General features: G+C 37.8%; 1 protein-coding gene and 1 long non-coding RNA gene across 2 annotated transcripts; both read left to right on the forward strand.

Annotated features, from left to right (window-relative positions):
- Positions 1 to 442: 442 nt before the first annotated feature.
- Positions 443 to 2380, forward strand: LOC131659448 (putative disease resistance protein At3g14460). The gene has a single exon (XM_058928637.1). The coding sequence runs from the start codon at positions 443 to 445 to the stop codon at positions 2378 to 2380; it is 1938 nt and encodes a 645-aa protein (XP_058784620.1).
- Positions 2381 to 22752: 20372 nt separating this feature from the next.
- On the forward strand, positions 22753 to 25082 carry LOC131656956 (uncharacterized). The gene is made up of 4 exons (XR_009300397.1): positions 22753 to 23105; positions 23346 to 23407; positions 24131 to 24195; positions 24288 to 25082. It is a non-coding gene; the product is annotated as an uncharacterized LOC131656956 (long non-coding RNA).
- The last annotated feature ends 35 nt before the right edge of the window (positions 25083 to 25117 follow it).

A 25117-nucleotide genomic window follows, 5' to 3' on the forward strand; every position in this document is an offset into this window, starting at 1 on the left:
TTTACATACCTTTGGATGTGTTTGTTTTGTTCACTTACCTCCATTTGAAAGGCATAAGCTTGGAGCGCAGTCTGTTCAATGTGCATTTATGGGGTATAGTCATTCTCATAAGGGATTTGTGTGTTATGATGTCACTAACCATCGTTTTCGTATTTCTAGGAATGTGACATTTTTTGATAATCAGTTTATGTTTCCATGTGTTTCTCCTGTCATGAATGATATTGTTACTCTTCCTAAGTTTTCTATTATGCCTCAATCTATAGAACGCTATAAACCAGGTCATGTATATGTCAGAAAACACAAACAGCAGGTTCCCACACCCCTTCCCGACGCTGAACCGCCACCTGATCCTGTAATGGTTGAACCACGACGGTAACAAGCAACCTTATACCATCTATATGTCAGAAACCACGACGGTAACAAGCAACCTTATACCATCTATATGTCATATGACAAATTTGATAAATTATACGGAGTAAAAGGTTTGCGTACCTTTCTAGCATTCCCATTACAAGAACAACTGCCTCTTGGTTTGCTATCAAACAAGGTAGTGCATGACTTGCTGCCAAAAATGAAACAATTACGCATGCTGTCTCTGTCAAGCTACAAGAGTATCACCAAGGTTCCCAATTCTATTGGAAATTTGTTAGACCTGCGGTACTTAAATCTTTCTCACACTAATATTGAAAGGCTCCCTTCTGAAACATGCAAGCTTTACCATCTGCAGTTCTTGTTGTTGGCAGGCTGTATAAGGTTCTTTGAATTGCCGGAGGACATGGGAAAATTGATTAATCTGCGGTACCTTGACGTTAGTAACACCGCATTGAGAGAGATGCCCGTACAAATAGCCAAACTAGAAAATCTCCACACTTTGTCCGACTTTGTTGTCTGCAAACATAATGGTGGATTGAATATTGTAGAGCTAGGAAAACTTCCCCACCTACGTGGAAAACTTTCAATCTCCCAGCTACAAAATGTTAATGACCCCATTGAAGTAGATCGAGCCAATATAAAGATGAAAGAACAAATAGACGAGTTATCTTTGGAATGGGATCTTGGTAGTACTTTTTTAGATTCACAAATTCTTGTACTTGAAAAGTTGCAACCCTCAACGAATTTGAAAAGTCTCACCATCAAAGGCTATGGTGGAATCAGCTTTCCAAAATGGTTAGGTGATTCTTTATTTGGCAACATGGTGTATTTAAGAATCTCGAATTGTAATGATTGTTTATGGCTTCCGCCCCTTGGAAAATTGGGTTATTTGAAAGAACTCATTATTGAAGGGATGCAATCAGTGGAGACAATTGGTATTGAGTTCTATGGAAGTGGTGGTTCTTCATTTCAACCATTTCCCTCTTTGCAGAGTCTACACTTTGAGAATATGGAAGAGTGGAAGGAATGGGACTTGATTGGAGATACGACTACAACGTTTCCTAATCTAAAAACTTTATCGCTAAGAAAGTGCCCGAAACTAATAGCCGGAAACATAACTGAAAAATTTCCTTTCTTAACTGAACTTGAGTTAAGAGAATGTCCTTTATTGGTGCAATCAATTCCATTATCTGATCATGTATTTGGGCAACTAATGTTCCCTCTTAATTCTCTTCAACAACTGACTATAGACGGTTTTCCATCTCTGATGTCGTTCCCAATAACCGGTCTACCAAAAACCTTGAAACTTCTCATAATCAGTAATTGTGAGAATCTAGAATTCCTTCCTCACGATAACTTGCATAATTATGCATCGCTTGAGGAATTGAAAATATCTTATAGTTGTAATTCAATGATATCATTTACCTTAGGCACTCTCCCTGTCCTCAAGAGTCTGCTTATTGAAGGTTGTATAAATTTGAAATCGATATTAAGTGCAGAAGACGAGTCGGAAAAGAGTCTCTCATTTCTTAGAAGCATCAAAATATGGGATTGTAATGAACTGGAGTCATTTCCCCCAGGTGAATTGGCAACTCCAAACCTTGTTTATATTGCACTCTGGAAGTGTGAGAAACTTCTTTCATTGCCAGAAGCAATGAACAATCTAGCTGGACTTCAAGAAATGGAAATTGATAATCTACCAAATCTTCAATCTTTTGTCATAGACGAGTTACCTAGCAGGATACAGAAACTATCTGTTGGCTCTGTTGGTGGGATTATGTGGAATAATGAGCCAACTTGGGAACATCTCACTTGTCTCTCGGAGTTGCGAATTAACGGCGATGATATTGTGAAAACACTGATGGGGCCATTGCTACCTAAAACGCTTGTGAAACTATGCATTTGTGGTCTTAATGATACAAGCATTGATGAGAGGTGGCTTCAACATCTCACTTCTCTCCAAAACCTTGAGATTATTAACGCGCCCAAACTCAAGTCGTTACTGTGAATAGGAATTAGTTTAAATGTATTTATTTAGTGTAATTACCGATATAGCCCTGTAACCTTTATATATACGAGAAATAATAATGAGAAAGTATGAAGCCAAGAATTATTAACATGGTATCAGTAGGTTTTCGATCAAACCTGTGAGTCTTAGGTTAATCTTGGCTTTATTCAGCGACACCCCACTGGGTCGCTCTTGAAATCATCTCGGTAGATCTCGTTTCTCGGTAATTGAAATCATCTCGGTTCTCGGTAATCTCTTCCAAGATTGCGATTCTAATCTCTGGTGCTTACAATCGTGTTTCTGGTAGTGCTCATAAGTTACAATTTTGTTATTCCTCCTTGTTTGCAAATCGTGTTTGCTTTGATCGTGTTCGGCAAGTATTCTGAATTAGGGTTTTGATTTGGTGTCGGCAAGTATTCTTCAGTGTTCTGTTGGTGTTTCTTGTTTCACGTTAACAAAATTGTTACGTTAACAAAATTGTTCTTAAGTCATCTCTGATATTATGACTTCCAAAAAAGAGAGAGATCATATTTGTGTTCGTTTTACCGGAAAGAATTATCTTGTTTGGGAATTTCATTTTCGGATGTATGTCAAAGGGAAAGGATTATGGAGTCACTTGGACGATGTCTCTTTGGCACCGTTAGAGACAACTGACTTAGATGCATGGGAAATAGAAGATGCTCAGATTATCACTTGGATTCTCGGTACTATTGATCCTCACATGATTAATAATTTGCGATCTTTTTCAACTGCTCAAGAAATGTGGAACTACTTGAAGCGTATCTATAACCTAGATAATGCGGCCAAACGTTTTCAGTTGGAGCTAGACATTGCCAATTACAAACAAGGCAATCTGTCTGTTCAAGAATATTATTCTGGTTTTTTGAATTTGTGGACAGAACACTCTGCGATTATACATGCTGAGGTACCCAAGAGTTCTCTCGCGGATGTCCAAGAGGTCTATAATACTAGTAGGCGAGATCAATTTCTCATGAAGCTTCGTGCAGAATTTGAGGTTGTCAGAGGTGCCTTGCTGAATAGGAATCCTGTTCCTTCTTTAGATACATGTGTCGGTGAACTTCTCAGAGAGGAACAACGTCTTGCTACTCAAAGATCCATGTCTCATGATGTTGTCATTTCTGAGTCTTCTATGTTTGCATATGCTCCTCAGGGTAGAGGTAAAGGTCGTGATATTCGACATGTCCAATGTTTCTCTTGCAAACAATTTGGACATTTTGCTCAGAGTTGCAGTAAGAAGTTTTGTAATTATTGCAAGCAGCGGGGCCATATTATCTCTGATTGTCCCACTCGTCCTCCACGATCAGCACAACGGTCGGTGCAAGCATTTCCTGCTAGTACAAGCTCTGCAGTTGGTCCTTCCATCACCAATCCATCTAATGGTGGTGCTCTCCAACCTGAAACAATCCAACAGATGGTACTTTCCGCTCTTTCAACCTTGGGAATTCAGGGTAAGTCTTCGAATGTTTCCTGCCCGTGGTTTCTTGATTCTGGTGCATCCAATCACATGACAGCCTCTTCTGAATACTTGCACAATTTACATTCTTACCATGGTAATCAGAAAATTCAAATTGCGGATGGTAATGCTCTCTCTATCACTAATGTTGGTGACCTCAACTCTGATTTTCGGGATGTGTTTGTATCACCTGGACTTGCTTCCAATTTATTATCTGTTGGTCAATTGGTTGATAATAATTGTAATGTAAATTTTTCTCGTGATGGTTGCCTTGTGCAGGAACAGGTGTCGGGGAAGGTGGTTGCGAAGGGGCCTAAAGTGGGAAGACTGTTTCCACTTCAGTTTATTTCTAGTCATTTATCTCTTGCTTGTAATAATGTCTTGAATTCTTATGAGGACTGGCATAGAAAATTGGGTCATCCAAACTCTGCTGTTTTATCTCATTTATTTAAAAATGGTTTGTTGGGAAATAAAAATGTTGTTTCTAATGCCTCTCTTTCATGTTCTGTTTGCAAATTAGCTAAAAGTAAAACACTTCCTTTTCCGTCTGGTGCTTATCGGGCTTCCTCTTGTTTTGAAATGATTCATAGTGATGTATGGGGTATGTCTCCTGTAGTTTCTCATGCTCGCTATAAATATTTTGTCACATTTATTGATGATTATAGTCGTTTTACTTGGATATATTTTCTTCGGTCTAAATCTGAAGTGTTTTCTATGTTTAAGAAATTTCTGACATATGTTGAAACTCAATTTCATGAAAGTGTTAAAATTTTTCGCTCTGATTCTGGTGGTGAGTACATGTCTCGTGAGTTTCAAGAATTTCTTCAACAAAAAGGCATTTTGTCTCAACGATCTTGTCCCAATACCCCCCAACAAAATGGGATGGCAGAACGCAAGAATCGTCATTTGCTTGATGTGACACGCACTTTACTTCTTCAAGCTTTTGTACCACCCCGATTTTGGGTGGAGGCTCTTTCCACAGCTGTCTTCTTGATCAATCGTCTTCCTTCTACGGTTATTGATCTCGATTCTCCTTTTTTTCGTCTTTTTAAAATTCAGCCTAATTATAATGATTTACATACCTTTGGATGTGTTTGTTTTGTTCACTTACCTCCATTTGAAAGGCATAAGCTTGGAGCGCAGTCTGTTCAATGTGCATTTATGGGGTATAGTCATTCTCATAAGGGATTTGTGTGTTATGATGTCACTAACCATCGTTTTCGTATTTCTAGGAATGTGACATTTTTTGATAATCAGTTTATGTTTCCATGTGTTTCTCCTGTCATGAATGATATTGTTACTCTTCCTAAGTTTTCTATTATGCCTCAATCTATAGAACGCTATAAACCAGGTCATGTATATGTCAGAAAACACAAACAGCAGGTTCCCACACCCCTTCCCGACGCTGAACCGCCACCTGATCCTGTAATGGTTGAACCATTAAGGTAACAAGCAACCTTATTCCATCTATATGATTCCGCCTATTATCAACAAGAGATTAAGGGTGATCAAGTCCTCAATTTGTCAATAGGTAGCCGACAATCATATTTAAGCATAAACCGTTGTTACTACATAATAGTGTCTTTTCCGAGTTTGCACCCAAACTCATTAACATTGTCATAGTCTAATAATTCTCTATGGTGTCCTTCTTCTAGAATATTCCTTTTCAGCTCGGTAACATCTGGAACACAACTGCGACTTCTAGACCTCATTACACCATCCTCGACAATTCTGAATTCACCGTCTTTACCTTGGCAATTCAAGGTCGACTTATCGATCAACTCAACATCAGCTTTCTGACTTTCTCTAATCTCGTCAAGAATACCATTAGTCAGTCTCAGCATACCCAATCCAACATTAGTAGGAGCACCTTCACATACCAAACTTAATTCTCTGAATTGTTCAATTAAATCCAACTCTTTCACCATCAGCATCGACATTTTTAGGGGCAATCTTGAACCATACCAATAATGTTACCGCAACTTCAAACAAAACCATGGCTGCCAATTCTAAATCATGAGTCAGATAATTCCTTTCCTGCGCTTTCAATCGTCCCGACGCATAAGTTACGACTTACTGGTTTTACATCAATACACCATCCAAACCCATCAACGACGCATCACAATATACACAAATGGTTCCAAAGTCTATGTCGCTTTTTTTTTTTCTACTGATTCCCTCATCACTCAAATCCATTAATACTTAAATCATCCTGATCATCTTATTCATCAACGACATATTCTACTCGACTTCGTTCCGAACAATCGCGGTAATAGGCATTCTTATTCAACACTTGTTCATGCTTCTTTAACCGACATCATCATATCTCCTCTTAGGATCTGTCTATCGTATTTATAACTCTTCCACAATGTAGAACATAATCTCTCCTCTTCGTGGATTCAAACGGTACATTAATCTGACACTCAGAGCTCAAGACATGAATGTTTCCAATCGTTATCCAAGATACAATACCGACACCATGCAACAAAACCCTATACGACATCTCCAAAACTTCTCAATTGGCACATTTAATCTCTAAGATTGCTTCTCAACAAGCCTCCTCATTATTCCTTTATTCTGTTTAACTCTGACACTGACATCCCATGCCGCACCAACGAACAATCTAGTTCTAAGGACAAGTGTAACCGTACTTCACCTCTTTCCAACAGCACCCGGTCACAATTAAATATTGTTACAGCTGCTGCAACCATTTTTATAACAAACTCCATCTCTTTAGCTTTCCGACGCTTCAAACGGAACTCAAATCGGATGTCCAGGACTCCAGTTATGAATTTTCGAAGTTTCATAACGATTCAGCAATCTTCCTGCGATTTGCTTATGGAAATTCTGCTCCAAAACTCATCCTTTCCAAATTAATCTCATTATTAACATTATCTCATCACATCTCTTCGCTTCCAAACTTCTTATAACTTAAACAACACGTTTCATCGCTGAAACTCGATTTCTACAACATCCTGAAACCAAATTCATGTACGCCATCATCAACCTTCTTATCCTTGAGATCACACTCGTCTCTTTGCATTACTCGCACTTCGAAACTTTCTCAACAATATCGATAACCTCTACTATCATCTCAATTACTTACTAGTAATCCTACGACAAGGTCTACGTCAATACTTTCTTTAATCACTACTCCGACAGCGACCTTTCACATAGGCTACTCACACGACAACATCACAATACGTCAGTAGCACTTGAAGCATCACAACTTCGAAATTCCATTTCTCAGAAATAACCATCATCTACTCCGAGACACTCCAACTGAATAACGACCACAGTCTTCAGCCCAAGTCACCTTCACTTCAGAAAACAATAAGTCTACACTCTTGTACTGCTGCCCTACGCATCACTCTAACATCTTGCATCTGAGACATATCCGAGAAGCATAGCTTCTCCCCCACTAGTCTCAATCCCACTTCTACAGGCAAACAGTTAGAACACACTGAGTACCGACAGTGTTTCACACACATGTCGCATACCGAAAGGACATTAACAACAATACTCTGGTCACAAGGACCGACTATGCTCTGATACCACTATTGTAACACCCTTCTAAACCCCCGCGGAAAATAGAATAATAATCAGAGTAAACATGAAATACAAGGATGTCACAACTTCTTTAACAGAAAAATACCATAGTCATTTGTCATGCTACACGAGGAACCACTTAACATAATTACAATTCATGTTCAACACAGCGGACAATAATCCATAACATTGCATATTCATTATCCATGCAAGTTATTCTAAAACAATCATAAAACAACAAGACCGACATAATAATTCGTCTCTAAACTATCGTTCCCCAGTGTTACAATCAGAGCATGACTCGACACGAACTACGGGCTAGCTTACAAGCTATCTTCACCCAATCAAGACGCCGCTACATCCTTAATCTGAAATCATCAAAGTAAGGGTGAGTTTCATTCGAATTAATAAGCATTATGCAATCATAAGCAATAAAATCTCATAGTAATTATCATCCACTCAATCATACATATAATCGGAATTATTACAACAAGCAAGCATCATCCAACAATATTGGACATCGGCCCACAACTCATCAATTTCATCAAGGATCAAGTCATATTAACAACATCTTTTTAATACATCAACCATGTAAAAACACACCAAGGCATAACACTGGATCTCATCCAATCATGTTATAACCAATGCATATGATTCGACTGACACTATGCATGTGGTACCAAAAATTCGTGAATCATATCACAGGACTTCTCTCTTTGATACTGCCCTCTAGTCGCTCACACCCCACATGGGCACACGACTACTGCCTCATCGCTCACACCCCACATGGGCACACGATGACTTCCCGCTAATCTCCGCACAATGGGAATTAGCCTTCCAATGCAAATGATTTATGAATAATGCACACATGACACATACTTACATCTTTATACATCATCATCATTCCGATGCTTAACATCGCTTATCACCTCTTACCAATAAGGTCACAACAAGTATGTACATGTATAAGCATCATTCAATCATTCACATCCATACATTACATCATCACAATTAACATACACATCATATTAATGTTAATTGCCACCATAACCAACATTTTAATATTAACAATATATTAATATTCACAATCACCAATCATCATCATCATACTTCGTACATCTATCATCATTACACACCACGTATTAATTATATAAGACAACTCAACAGTAAGTCACACAGCATGTATCATTTACGACATGTTATACACCAACATCATTCATTGGATATTATAATCCCATCACCAACATAAATACATGCATCAATAGTCATATGAATAAGCACATATACGTATACCATGTTTCAATCATCAATAATTAATTTGAGTTCTTAAAGTAAAGTTGGCTACTGCCCATTTATCAATTCATCAGTTAAAGCATCTCATTAGCTTCGCAATGCCCAAAACGGCACATAAATCGGATACTCAGATCAAAAGTTATGAGTTTTCAAAGATAAAACATTTTTAGAAAAATGCTGCAGGAACCGGGTTGTCCCTACATGGGAACCGGTTCCTGGCAGTCTCCAGAATCACGCCTCGGATTTTTACTATGGGGAACCGGGTTGTCCCTACATGGGAACCGGTTCCCAGCTGCCCAGAATCCATACTTCTTTGTTTTTACAAGGGGGAACCGGTTCGTCCCATACGGGAACCGGTTCCTACGTACCTGCACAGCAAAATTCACTATTTTGACAGCATTTCCCTATCCCATTTTCCCCAATTTCAGGTACATAGAACGTATGACACATATAACATCAATTTTCATATAAACACATAATTCAGACAAATTTTATACAAGTATTAACAACACATAACATGAGCATCAACAAAATCATGTAGTTCATACCAATTCATCAAAACCTAACAAAGTCCCAAACCCGACACGTACGATTGAACTAGACAACAATCCTAATCAATCATACTACCTATAATCACATAAGGAATACTAACCCGAAGAATCCCCCCTTACCTCAGAGTCGAATCTTCGAAGATCTTCTTCCCCTTTGGCTCTTCTCACTTCACGTGTTCTCCCTTTCTCAGAGTCTGTCTCCTTTCCTCTCCTCTTTTCCCAATTCCTTTATTTTATGAAAAATAAAATAAAATATTATAATGGGCTTGCTTAGTCAACACCCCCTCTTCTGCTAATCACCACTCTAGGCCCAATGCCAATAACTCATCATTTTCCATATAATTCAACCAAATACTAAATTATCTCTAATTAATAATTTAATTTCCAATTAAATTAAAATTAGAAAATATGGGGTGTTACAACTCTCCCCCACTAAAATAGTTTTCGTCCTCGAAAACATACTTCTAGTGAATAGTTCCAAATAGGAGTCCTCCATCTGACCTTCCTGTTCTCAGTTAACACTTTCTTAGTCGAACCTCCAAGTTCATCTGACATAACCAACATAAGCATACCTCATGCATTCAATCTCAGCTCTTACGTTGCTTTTGACCATCCCTAGATGTACCACTCGCTATAATTCCAACGGCTAACAACAATGAAACTTCGAGGTGTGATCCATACAATACACTCAATAACTGAATAATACAATTACACAATCCATGGTATGATCACAACTGATCAACACTGTAGTAATGGATTCCATTTACCCATGTACTAACCTTAGGCACACTCTTCCAATTGAGCGATAAAGTAATACTTACACTCTTTACCAACTGCTTCCTTCAAGAACTCAATACTCATATTCCTATACCATTGAATTCCAATTGTCTGGCTCCTCTTAGGTCACACCAGAATTACCCAACACGCTACATTCTGCTTTTTCTGCACTATCCTGATTACTCATTGCAACCATCATTATCAATTAGACTTCTAGGTTATACCCAACTCTGGCCCTCTTTACTCATTCGTTCAAGAATCATTCTTTACCATCCATGGTTCTAACTCACCACTCGTCAATACTTACTCGCACTCAAAAACAAATTCCTGATTTACTTCATCTATTAAACATTCCAACTATGGAAATGAGTGCACATCAGTAGTTATAATTACATAGCTCATCATCCTCAATATACCATTGCTTACAAGATAGCTCAACAGAGTCCCACTCTTCACTAAGAATGAAATCCACTTCGTCCTTCGTAGAGTATAATCCTTCATTTCAATTAGAAATCCACACAATACCTTACAACATCACAAGATTATTATAGCATCATGTAATATCAATTCTTCTTCTTAACTTCTCCGAATACCTACTCGTTAACTACGTACAACCGTAAAAGGATATCCATCATCTCGGCAATTATTCAAAAGGTCATAATCCTTTGGCACGACATCCTTACTTCCACGAGATTCTAAACCCAACATATAGATAAACACATATTCCCCATGTAGGACCCCGACATATTAATTCTCACTGCTCACGAGTAGCACTCATAACACCACTTTACATCATACTTTCGCTGTACGACTACGACTACTCGTCTTAAGTCACCGTCCAATACTTTGCACTCCTTCATAATCACTTCCTCATAAGTTCCCACAATATGGTGAGTGGTCATTCTCACATCTCAGCATTCATCACATCTTATACCATTAAGGTAACAAGCAACCTTATTCCATCTATATGATTCCGCCTATTATCAACAAGAGATTAAGGGTGATCAAGTCCTCAATTTGTCAATAGGTAGCCGACAATCATATTTAAGCATAAACCGTTGTTACTACATAATAGTGTCTTTTCCGAGTTTGCACCCAAACTCATTAACATTGTCATAGTCTAATAATTCTCTATGGTGTCCTTCTTCTAGAATATTCCTTTTCAGCTCGGTAACATCTGGAACACAACTGCGACTTCTAGACCTCATTACACCATCCTCGACAATTCTGAATTCACCGTCTTTACCTTGGCAATTCAAGGTCGACTTATCGATCAACTCAACATCAGCTTTCTGACTTTCTCTAATCTCGTCAAGAATACCATTAGTCAGTCTCAGCATACCCAATCCAACATTAGTAGGAGCACCTTCACATACCAAACTTAATTCTCTGAATTGTTCAATTAAATCCAACTCTTTCACCATCAGCATCGACATTTTTAGGGGCAATCTTGAACCATACCAATAATGTTACCGCAACTTCAAACAAAACCATGGCTGCCAATTCTAAATCATGAGTCAGATAATTCCTTTCCTGCGCTTTCAATCGTCCCGACGCATAAGTTACGACTTACTGGTTTTACATCAATACACCATCCAAACCCATCAACGACGCATCACAATATACACAAATGGTTCCAAAGTCTATGTCGCTTTTTTTTTTTCTACTGATTCCCTCATCACTCAAATCCATTAATACTTAAATCATCCTGATCATCTTATTCATCAACGACATATTCTACTCGACTTCGTTCCGAACAATCGCGGTAATAGGCATTCTTATTCAACACTTGTTCATGCTTCTTTAACCGACATCATCATATCTCCTCTTAGGATCTGTCTATCGTATTTATAACTCTTCCACAATGTAGAACATAATCTCTCCTCTTCGTGGATTCAAACGGTACATTAATCTGACACTCAGAGCTCAAGACATGAATGTTTCCAATCGTTATCCAAGATACAATACCGACACCATGCAACAAAACCCTATACGACATCTCCAAAACTTCTCAATTGGCACATTTAATCTCTAAGATTGCTTCTCAACAAGCCTCCTCATTATTCCTTTATTCTGTTTAACTCTGACACTGACATCCCATGCCGCACCAACGAACAATCTAGTTCTAAGGACAAGTGTAACCGTACTTCACCTCTTTCCAACAGCACCCGGTCACAATTAAATATTGTTACAGCTGCTGCAACCATTTTTATAACAAACTCCATCTCTTTAGCTTTCCGACGCTTCAAACGGAACTCAAATCGGATGTCCAGGACTCCAGTTATGAATTTTCGAAGTTTCATAACGATTCAGCAATCTTCCTGCGATTTGCTTATGGAAATTCTGCTCCAAAACTCATCCTTTCCAAATTAATCTCATTATTAACATTATCTCATCACATCTCTTCGCTTCCAAACTTCTTATAACTTAAACAACACGTTTCATCGCTGAAACTCGATTTCTACAACATCCTGAAACCAAATTCATGTACGCCATCATCAACCTTCTTATCCTTGAGATCACACTCGTCTCTTTGCATTACTCGCACTTCGAAACTTTCTCAACAATATCGATAACCTCTACTATCATCTCAATTACTTACTAGTAATCCTACGACAAGGTCTACGTCAATACTTTCTTTAATCACTACTCCGACAGCGACCTTTCACATAGGCTACTCACACGACAACATCACAATACGTCAGTAGCACTTGAAGCATCACAACTTCGAAATTCCATTTCTCAGAAATAACCATCATCTACTCCGAGACACTCCAACTGAATAACGACCACAGTCTTCAGCCCAAGTCACCTTCACTTCAGAAAACAATAAGTCTACACTCTTGTACTGCTGCCCTACGCATCACTCTAACATCTTGCATCTGAGACATATCCGAGAAGCATAGCTTCTCCCCCACTAGTCTCAATCCCACTTCTACAGGCAAACAGTTAGAACACACTGAGTACCGACAGTGTTTCACACACATGTCGCATACCGAAAGGACATTAACAACAATACTCTGGTCACAAGGACCGACTATGCTCTGATACCACTATTGTAACACCCTTCTAAACCCCCGCGGAAAATAGAATAATAATCAGAGTAAACATGAAATACAAGGATGTCACAACTTCTTTAACAGAAAAATACCATAGTCATTTGTCATGCTACACGAGGAACCACTTAACATAATTACAATTCATGTTCAACACAGCGGACAATAATCCATAACATTGCATATTCATTATCCATGCAAGTTATTCTAAAACAATCATAAAACAACAAGACCGACATAATAATTCGTCTCTAAACTATCGTTCCCCAGTGTTACAATCAGAGCATGACTCGACACGAACTACGGGCTAGCTTACAAGCTATCTTCACCCAATCAAGACGCCGCTACATCCTTAATCTGAAATCATCAAAGTAAGGGTGAGTTTCATTCGAATTAATAAGCATTATGCAATCATAAGCAATAAAATCTCATAGTAATTATCATCCACTCAATCATACATATAATCGGAATTATTACAACAAGCAAGCATCATCCAACAATATTGGACATCGGCCCACAACTCATCAATTTCATCAAGGATCAAGTCATATTAACAACATCTTTTTAATACATCAACCATGTAAAAACACACCAAGGCATAACACTGGATCTCATCCAATCATGTTATAACCAATGCATATGATTCGACTGACACTATGCATGTGGTACCAAAAATTCGTGAATCATATCACAGGACTTCTCTCTTTGATACTGCCCTCTAGTCGCTCACACCCCACATGGGCACACGACTACTGCCTCATCGCTCACACCCCACATGGGCACACGATGACTTCCCGCTAATCTCCGCACAATGGGAATTAGCCTTCCAATGCAAATGATTTATGAATAATGCACACATGACACATACTTACATCTTTATACATCATCATCATTCCGATGCTTAACATCGCTTATCACCTCTTACCAATAAGGTCACAACAAGTATGTACATGTATAAGCATCATTCAATCATTCACATCCATACATTACATCATCACAATTAACATACACATCATATTAATGTTAATTGCCACCATAACCAACATTTTAATATTAACAATATATTAATATTCACAATCACCAATCATCATCATCATACTTCGTACATCTATCATCATTACACACCACGTATTAATTATATAAGACAACTCAACAGTAAGTCACACAGCATGTATCATTTACGACATGTTATACACCAACATCATTCATTGGATATTATAATCCCATCACCAACATAAATACATGCATCAATAGTCATATGAATAAGCACATATACGTATACCATGTTTCAATCATCAATAATTAATTTGAGTTCTTAAAGTAAAGTTGGCTACTGCCCATTTATCAATTCATCAGTTAAAGCATCTCATTAGCTTCGCAATGCCCAAAACGGCACATAAATCGGATACTCAGATCAAAAGTTATGAGTTTTCAAAGATAAAACATTTTTAGAAAAATGCTGCAGGAACCGGGTTGTCCCTACATGGGAACCGGTTCCTGGCAGTCTCCAGAATCACGCCTCGGATTTTTACTATGGGGAACCGGGTTGTCCCTACATGGGAACCGGTTCCCAGCTGCCCAGAATCCATACTTCTTTGTTTTTACAAGGGGGAACCGGTTCGTCCCATACGGGAACCGGTTCCTACGTACCTGCACAGCAAAATTCACTATTTTGACAGCATTTCCCTATCCCATTTTCCCCAATTTCAGGTACATAGAACGTATGACACATATAACATCAATTTTCATATAAACACATAATTCAGACAAATTTTATACAAGTATTAACAACACATAACATGAGCATCAACAAAATCATGTAGTTCATACCAATTCATCAAAACCTAACAAAGTCCCAAACCCGACACGTACGATTGAACTAGACAACAATCCTAATCAATCATACTACCTATAATCACATAAGGAATACTAACCCGAAGAATCCCCCCTTACCTCAGAGTCGAATCTTCGAAGATCTTCTTCCCCTTTGGCTCTTCTCACTTCACGTGTTCTCCCTTTCTCAGAGTCTGTCTCCTTTCCTCTCCTCTTTTCCCAATTCCTTTATTTTATGAAAAATAAAATAAAATATTATAATGGGCTTGCTTAGTCAACACCCCCTCTTCTGCTAATCACCACTCTAGGCCCAATGCCAATAACTCATCATTTTCCATATAATTCAACCAAATACTAAATTATCTCTAATTAATAATTTAATTTCCAATTAAATTAAAATTAGAAAATATGGGGTGTTACAACTCTCCCCCACTAAAATAGTTTTCGTCCTCGAAAACATACTTCTAGTGAATAGTTCCAAATAGGAGTCCTCCATCTGACCTTCCTGTTCTCAGTTAACACTTTCTTAGTCGAACCTCCAAGTTCATCTGACATAACCAACATAAGCATACCTCATGCATTCAATCTCAGCTCTTACGTTGCTTTTGACCATCCCTAGATGTACCACTCGCTATAATTCCAACGGCTAACAACAATGAAACTTCGAGGTGTGATCCATACAATACACTCAATAACTGAATAATACAATTACACAATCCATGGTATGATCACAACTGATCAACACTGTAGTAATGGATTCCATTTACCCATGTACTAACCTTAGGCACACTCTTCCAATTGAGCGATAAAGTAATACTTACACTCTTTACCAACTGCTTCCTTCAAGAACTCAATACTCATATTCCTATACCATTGAATTCCAATTGTCTGGCTCCTCTTAGGTCACACCAGAATTACCCAACACGCTACATTCTGCTTTTTCTGCACTATCCTGATTACTCATTGCAACCATCATTATCAATTAGACTTCTAGGTTATACCCAACTCTGGCCCTCTTTACTCATTCGTTCAAGAATCATTCTTTACCATCCATGGTTCTAACTCACCACTCGTCAATACTTACTCGCACTCAAAAACAAATTCCTGATTTACTTCATCTATTAAACATTCCAACTATGGAAATGAGTGCACATCAGTAGTTATAATTACATAGCTCATCATCCTCAATATACCATTGCTTACAAGATAGCTCAACAGAGTCCCACTCTTCACTAAGAATGAAATCCACTTCGTCCTTCGTAGAGTATAATCCTTCATTTCAATTAGAAATCCACACAATACCTTACAACATCACAAGATTATTATAGCATCATGTAATATCAATTCTTCTTCTTAACTTCTCCGAATACCTACTCGTTAACTACGTACAACCGTAAAAGGATATCCATCATCTCGGCAATTATTCAAAAGGTCATAATCCTTTGGCACGACATCCTTACTTCCACGAGATTCTAAACCCAACATATAGATAAACACATATTCCCCATGTAGGACCCCGACATATTAATTCTCACTGCTCACGAGTAGCACTCATAACACCACTTTACATCATACTTTCGCTGTACGACTACGACTACTCGTCTTAAGTCACCGTCCAATACTTTGCACTCCTTCATAATCACTTCCTCATAAGTTCCCACAATATGGTGAGTGGTCATTCTCACATCTCAGCATTCATCACATCTTATACCATTAAGGTAACAAGCAACCTTATACCATCTATATGATTCCGCCTATTATCAACAAGAGATTAAGGGTGATCAAGTCCTCAATTTGTCAATAGGTAGCCGACAATCATATTTAAGCATAAACCGTTGTTACTACATAATAGTGTCTTTTCCGAGTTTGCACCCAAACTCATTAACATTGTCATAGTCTAATAATTCTCTATGGTGTCCTTCTTCTAGAATATTCCTTTTCAGCTCGGTAACATCTGGAACACAACTGCGACTTCTAGACCTCATTACACCATCCTCGACAATTCTGAATTCACCGTCTTTACCTTGGCAATTCAAGGTCGACTTATCGATCAACTCAACATCAGCTTTCTGACTTTCTCTAATCTCGTCAAGAATACCATTAGTCAGTCTCAGCATACCCAATCCAACATTAGTAGGAGCACCTTCACATACCAAACTTAATTCTCTGAATTGTTCAATTAAATCCAACTCTTTCACCATCAGCATCGACATTTTTAGGGGCAATCTTGAACCATACCAATAATGTTACCGCAACTTCAAACAAAACCATGGCTGCCAATTCTAAATCATGAGTCAGATAATTCCTTTCCTGCGCTTTCAATCGTCCCGACGCATAAGTTACGACTTACTGGTTTTACATCAATACACCATCCAAACCCATCAACGACGCATCACAATATACCACAAATGGTTCCAAAGTCTATGTCGCTTTTTTTTTTCTACTGATTCCCTCATCACTCAAATCCATTAATACTTAAATCATCCTGATCATCTTATTCATCAACGACATATTCTACTCGACTTCGTTCCGAACAATCGCGGTAATAGGCATTCTTATTCAACACTTGTTCATGCTTCTTTAACCGACATCATCATATCTCCTCTTAGGATCTGTCTATCGTATTTATAACTCTTCCACAATGTAGAACATAATCTCTCCTCTTCGTGGATTCAAACGGTACATTAATCTGACACTCAGAGCTCAAGACATGAATGTTTCCAATCGTTATCCAAGATACAATACCGACACCATGCAACAAAACCCTATACGACATCTCCAAAACTTCTCAATTGGCACATTTAATCTCTAAGATTGCTTCTCAACAAGCCTCCTCATTATTCCTTTATTCTGTTTAACTCTGACACTGACATCCCATGCCGCACCAACGAACAATCTAGTTCTAAGGACAAGTGTAACCGTACTTCACCTCTTTCCAACAGCACCCGGTTACAATTAAATATTGTTACAGCTGCTGCAACCATTTTTATAACAAACTCCATCTCTTTAGCTTTCCGACGCTTCAAACGGAACTCAAATCGGATGTCCAGGACTCCAGTTATGAATTTTCGAAGTTTCATAACGATTCAGCAATCTTCCTGCGATTTGCTTATGGAAATTCTGCTCCAAAACTCATCCTTTCCAAATTAATCTCATTATTAACATTATCTCATCACATCTCTTCGCTTCCAAACTTCTTATAACTTAAACAACACGTTTCATCGCTGAAACTCGATTTCTACAACATCCTGAAACCAAATTCATGTACGCCATCATCAACCTTCTTATCCTTGAGATCACACTCGTCTCTTTGCATTACTCGCACTTCGAAACTTTCTCAACAATATCGATAACCTCTACTATCATCTCAATTACTTACTAGTAATCCTACGACAAGGTCTACGTCAATACTTTCTTTAATCACTACTCCGACAGCGACCTTTCACATAGGCTACTCACACGACAACATCACAATACGTCAGTAGCACTTGAAGCATCACAACTTCGAAATTCCATTTCTCAGAAATAACCATCATCTACTCCGAGACACTCCAACTGAATAACGACCACAGTCTTCAGCCCAAGTCACCTTCACTTCAGAAAACAATAAGTCTACACTCTTGTACTGCTGCCCTACGCATCACTCTAACATCTTGCATCTGAGACATATCCGAGAAGCATAGCTTCTCCCCCACTAGTCTCAATCCCACTTCTACAGGCAAACAGTTAGAACACACTGAGTACCGACAGTGTTTCACACACATGTCGCATACCGAAAGGACATTAACAACAAGACTCTGGTCACAAGGACCGACTATGCTCTGATACCACTATTGTAACACCCTTCTAAACCCCCGCGGAAAATAGAATAATAATCAGAGTAAACATGAAATACAAGGATGTCACAACTTCTTTAACAGAAAAATACCATAGTCATTTGTCATGCTACACGAGGAACCACTTAACATAATTACAATTCATGTTCAACACAGCGGACAATAATCCATAACATTGCATATTCATTATCCATGCAAGTTATTCTAAAACAATCATAAAACAACAAGACCGACATAATAATTCGTCTCTAAACTATCGTTCCCCAGTGTTACAATCAGAGCATGACTCGACACGAACTACGGGCTAGCTTACAAGCTATCTTCACCCAATCAAGACGCCGCTACATCCTTAATCTGAAATCATCAAAGTAAGGGTGAGTTTCATTCGAATTAATAAGCATTATGCAATCATAAGCAATAAAATCTCATAGTAATTATCATCCACTCAATCATACATATAATCGGAATTATTACAACAAGCAAGCATCATCCAACAATATTGGACATCGGCCCACAACTCATCAATTTCATCAAGGATCAAGTCATATTAACAACATCTTTTTAATACATCAACCATGTAAAAACACACCAAGGCATAACACTGGATCTCATCCAATCATGTTATAACCAATGCATATGATTCGACTGACACTATGCATGTGGTACCAAAAATTCGTGAATCATATCACAGGACTTCTCTCTTTGATACTGCCCTCTAGTCGCTCACACCCCACATGGGCACACGACTACTGCCTCATCGCTCACACCCCACATGGGCACACGATGACTTCCCGCTAATCTCCGCACAATGGGAATTAGCCTTCCAATGCAAATGATTTATGAATAATGCACACATGACACATACTTACATCTTTATACATCATCATCATTCCGATGCTTAACATCGCTTATCACCTCTTACCAATAAGGTCACAACAAGTATGTACATGTATAAGCATCATTCAATCATTCACATCCATACATTACATCATCACAATTAACATACACATCATATTAATGTTAATTGCCACCATAACCAACATTTTAATATTAACAATATATTAATATTCACAATCACCAATCATCATCATCATACTTCGTACATCTATCATCATTACACACCACGTATTAATTATATAAGACAACTCAACAGTAAGTCACACAGCATGTATCATTTACGACATGTTATACACCAACATCATTCATTGGATATTATAATCCCATCACCAACATAAATACATGCATCAATAGTCATATGAATAAGCACATATACGTATACCATGTTTCAATCATCAATAATTAATTTGAGTTCTTAAAGTAAAGTTGGCTACTGCCCATTTATCAATTCATCAGTTAAAGCATCTCATTAGCTTCGCAATGCCCAAAACGGCACATAAATCGGATACTCAGATCAAAAGTTATGAGTTTTCAAAGATAAAACATTTTTAGAAAAATGCTGCAGGAACCGGGTTGTCCCTACATGGGAACCGGTTCCTGGCAGTCTCCAGAATCACGCCTCGGATTTTTACTATGGGGAACCGGGTTGTCCCTACATGGGAACCGGTTCCCAGCTGCCCAGAATCCATACTTCTTTGTTTTTACAAGGGGGAACCGGTTCGTCCCATACGGGAACCGGTTCCTACGTACCTGCACAGCAAAATTCACTATTTTGACAGCATTTCCCTATCCCATTTTCCCCAATTTCAGGTACATAGAACGTATGACACATATAACATCAATTTTCATATAAACACATAATTCAGACAAATTTTATACAAGTATTAACAACACATAACATGAGCATCAACAAAATCATGTAGTTCATACCAATTCATCAAAACCTAACAAAGTCCCAAACCCGACACGTACGATTGAACTAGACAACAATCCTAATCAATCATACTACCTATAATCACATAAGGAATACTAACCCGAAGAATCCCCCCTTACCTCAGAGTCGAATCTTCGAAGATCTTCTTCCCCTTTGGCTCTTCTCACTTCACGTGTTCTCCCTTTCTCAGAGTCTGTCTCCTTTCCTCTCCTCTTTTCCCAATTCCTTTATTTTATGAAAAATAAAATAAAATATTATAATGGGCTTGCTTAGTCAACACCCCCTCTTCTGCTAATCACCACTCTAGGCCCAATGCCAATAACTCATCATTTTCCATATAATTCAACCAAATACTAAATTATCTCTAATTAATAATTTAATTTCCAATTAAATTAAAATTAGAAAATATGGGGTGTTACATATTCGGTGAAATTGAATTCTGATGGGTCCCTCAACCGTTTCAAGGCTCGCTTGGTTGCCTTAGGAAACAAGCAGGAATATGGAATTGATTATGATGAGACATTTGCACCGGTTGCCAAAATGACATCTGTTCGTACGGTACTCTCTATAGCTGCTTCTAACGGGTGGACTCTTCATCAATTAGATGTGAAAAATGCTTTTCTTCATGGTGACCTGGCGGAAGATATTTATATGACTCCTCCTCAAGGTTTATTTCCGTCATCTAAGGGTGTGTGCAAGCTCAAACGCTCCTTATACGGTTTGAAACAAGCGCCTAGAGCATGGTATGAAAAATTTCGCTCCACTCTACTTGGGTTTTCCTTTACTCAGAGTCAGTACGATTCTTCTCTATTTATTCATAGAACATCTACTGGAATCGTCCTACTTCTTCTGTATGTTGATGATATGATTATTACTGGTTCTGATCATGCTTCCATTCAAAGCCTTAAGCAGCAGTTACAAGCAGCGTTTCATATGAAAGATCTTGGTAATTTGCATTATTTTCTTGGTCTTGAGGTTCATTCTACATCCAAGGGCATATTCCTCCATCAACACAAGTATGCCACAGATTTAATTTCTATGGCTGGTCTGCAATCAGCTAATCCAGTAGATACTCCTCTTGAGGTTAATGTTAAATATCATCGTGATGATGGTGATCTGTTGCATGATCCCTTATTGTATCGTCAACTCGTGGGTAGCCTTAATTACTTGACTATTACTCGCCCTGACATATCATTTGCTGTTCAACAAGTAAGTCAATTCATGCACTCTCCTCGCCACCTACACTTGGCAGCAGTTCGACGTATAATCCGTTACTTGAAGGGAAGCTCTCATCGTGGTTTATTCTTTCCTACTGGAGTTCCTCCTAAATTGAGTGCTTATAGTGATGCCGATTGGGCAGGGTGCCCTGATACTCGACGATCTGTCACTGGTTGGTGCATGTTTCTTGGCTCTTCATTGATCTCATGGAAAAGTAAGAAACAAGCGAGAGTCTCTAAATCTTCTACTGAATCTGAGTATCGTGCCATGTCTGCGGCTTGTTCTGAAATAATTTGGCTCCGTGGTCTTTTGGCTGAACTTGGATTTCCTCAAATAGAGCCAACTTCACTTTATGCTGACAATACAAGTGCCATCCAAATTGTTGCGAATCCTGTTTTTCATGAACGCACCAAACATATTGAAGTTGATTGTCACTCAATCCGTGACGCTTATGATGACAGAATAATATCACTTCCTCATGTCAGTACTCAGTTGCAGATTGCAGATATTCTTACCAAGGCTGTTCCGCGTCCACGTCATCAGTTTCTTGTTAGCAAATTGATGCTCATTGACAAGCAGCATCAATTTGAGGGGGGATGTGAATAGGAATTAGTTTAAATGTATTTATTTAGTGTAATTACCGATATAGCCCTGTAACCTTTATATATACGAGAAATAATAATGAGAAAAGTATGAAGCCAAGAATTATTGACAGTTACCAAAGAAAGGATTTCCTTCCTCTCTTTCAGTACTTAGTGTGACTCGCTGTCCATTACTAGAAACAAGTTTGCGGAAAAAGCGGGGGAAAGAGTGGCGTAAGATTGCTCAAATTCCCTCCATAGTTATTGATGAAGAATTGATCACATGAGTCTTGTTCGAGTGAGTCTTGGAATACTTCTCTTTTTGTTTCTTTAATATTATGTTATCATCAATTATTGTGAATATCTGTAGTAACATCAAAATACAATATTATAGCTTAGCTTAGTACTAACTCATTTATTTAATCATAGAATTGTATTTTGTGCCACCCTTGCTTCTTCCCAAACTTGCTATCGTATACCATCAAGTTTGACACAGTATCTCTATGGGGTTTTTTATCCTAAATTTTGTTTTTCGGATTCTATATATTTAGTTGCTTACCAGTTTATCTACCAGATTTGGTGGCTTACTTTATCTCTACCTTGTTTGCAGATCTAATAAGGGCTTCAAGTGTAATTGATGGCTTGCACAAAGATGGGAGCAGCAATATCTCTTTCTGTCAGGAGCGGATCAGAAGGAGAAATAGCAATGTTGGCTAAAGCAGAGAGGTACTCTTATTGTCCCTAATCCATGTTAGTTAGCTCTGTCATACATGGGAATTACAACTCATTTCTTGAGAAAGGCTTCTTAAAGCGATCAGCCTTCTACCTTTTCTTTTCATGCTGGAAGGATTCTGAATAATGTTTTGATTTTTGGGACTTATGTTTTATTGTATATCAGTTTATCACCCCAATTTTATTGCTTATATTTATTTCTCGATTTTTTTTCTCTCTCTCTCATGTTAGCAGACGACCAAGGGCTTCATGTGGAATTGATGACTTGCAACAAGATGGTAGTAATGGAATCTAAGGTATAAGTTTCCTCTTTGATAGATTTGAATGTTATTCCATTATACATGCATGTTCTAATGCTCATTTTTATTTTCATCAATAGGATAGTAGATTTATATGTTATTGTTTACTCTAGTCCCACTTCAAGTATCTTCTGTGTGTTGGAAAGGAGTTTGTTAAAGTTGCTGCTCAAATTATTAAGTTAATTATGTGGACTATCAAAATTAATTTAATGAGTTTTTCCTTTGTCCCTCCCTTGAACTCCAAGTAAATTTGTGGCCACTTTTAGTATCTTCAATTAGTTTCTTATCTTTGGTTATAGATTTAACTGGTTATCTCACAGTTCTAAAGTAGATACAACACTGGTTTCATCAATAGATTGTAATTGGACCTATATCAAGCATTTTCTTGTGGTGAACATATATTTTTTTTAACAAAGTTTAGTAGCTTGGAATCATTGTGGTGACTGGTGAACTATTTTGCGGTGTGGAAGTGTAAGAGACTTTCGCACTAGCAGAACTGAAAAACACTCTAGCAAGCCTCGAGAAATGGAAATTCAAAATCTTCCGAATCTGCAATCTATTAGTAACTGCGACAAAGTCAATGTTTTTTATTTTCTACAACAACAAATAATCATGTTTTGGGACTATAAGTTTACTACTTCATCTATTAGATTCGTTGGCTTGGTCTTTTTGTTTTGTGGAACATTTTTTAGTTATTTTTATTGTTCTGCCTGTTTGCAGATCAACCAAGGGCCTCAAAGGGCGATGGGGTGACCGGAACCAAGATGGAAGCAGTGGCATCTCAGGTATAAATTTCCTCTTTCATAACTTTTAACATTACTCATTTAGCTTCACATTTCTATGTGACTATTATATACTCTTTTCTGGTTTTATTCAGGATTCAGTAGAGATGATTACCGGAGTAACTACGACGAGCAGCTATTATCTGTCAGAGTTGATTTCCGCAACTGCTTTGATGATCCATACTCATAAAAATCAAAGAAGAGCAGTGTTTTTCATATAGGCTGCATTTTGTTGTGATTTCTAATGCTATTTCTATTCATTCAAACTACGCAACTTCGGGTGACTTTTGTGCCAAAAACAATTTTTCCAGCTTATGTGGAGGTGTTGTTTGAAAAATCATGTTATACTCACTTTTGGGATATAATAATCTTTTAACAGAGTGAATTTTCTGTTTGAAATCATTTGCAAATAATTGTCATTTAGTTTATACTCACTTGTCTGACTTGTAACTAAAATTAATAGCTATGCTTGTTATAATAATTAATACCCGTGGATGGATATGTTTGTTCTTTCACTCCAAGTTAATTAATATATGATTGTTATATTCATTAGAAATTGCATAAATGCATAGTATAAAAAAAATTAATTCCTTGTTGAAAGAAAGAATGTAACAGAATATATTGAAGTTAGAAGTAGTAAGAATTGTTCTGCAGAAAGAACTTTAAGGACAAGAACACTTTCTTTCTAGACTATAAAAAAACAATGGAAATGTTATCAAATTCATTTTGGACTCTCCACTGTACCAAACCCCTCCAGTTGTGCAAATTCAAACCTGACATAAAAATAAGTATGTATATCATGGCAATCAGAGAAGAACAATGGCTACCAAAGTTTTTTAAGCTCTGATACCATGTTAATGATGATAAACTCGGGAAGATTATGGAATCAGTTGTAACAGAAAAGTAACAGAAAGATGAAGTTTGT

The sequence above is a fragment of the Vicia villosa genome, linkage group LG3 (assembly GCF_029867415.1).
Source record: "Vicia villosa cultivar HV-30 ecotype Madison, WI linkage group LG3, Vvil1.0, whole genome shotgun sequence".
Classification (NCBI taxonomy): domain Eukaryota; kingdom Viridiplantae; phylum Streptophyta; class Magnoliopsida; order Fabales; family Fabaceae; genus Vicia; species Vicia villosa.

Bases quoted from the DNA above. Each gene is read 5' to 3' on its own strand.
- LOC131659448 (XM_058928637.1), top strand. From the start codon at position 443: ATGTCATATGACAAATTTGATAAATTATACGGAGTAAAAGGTTTGCGT.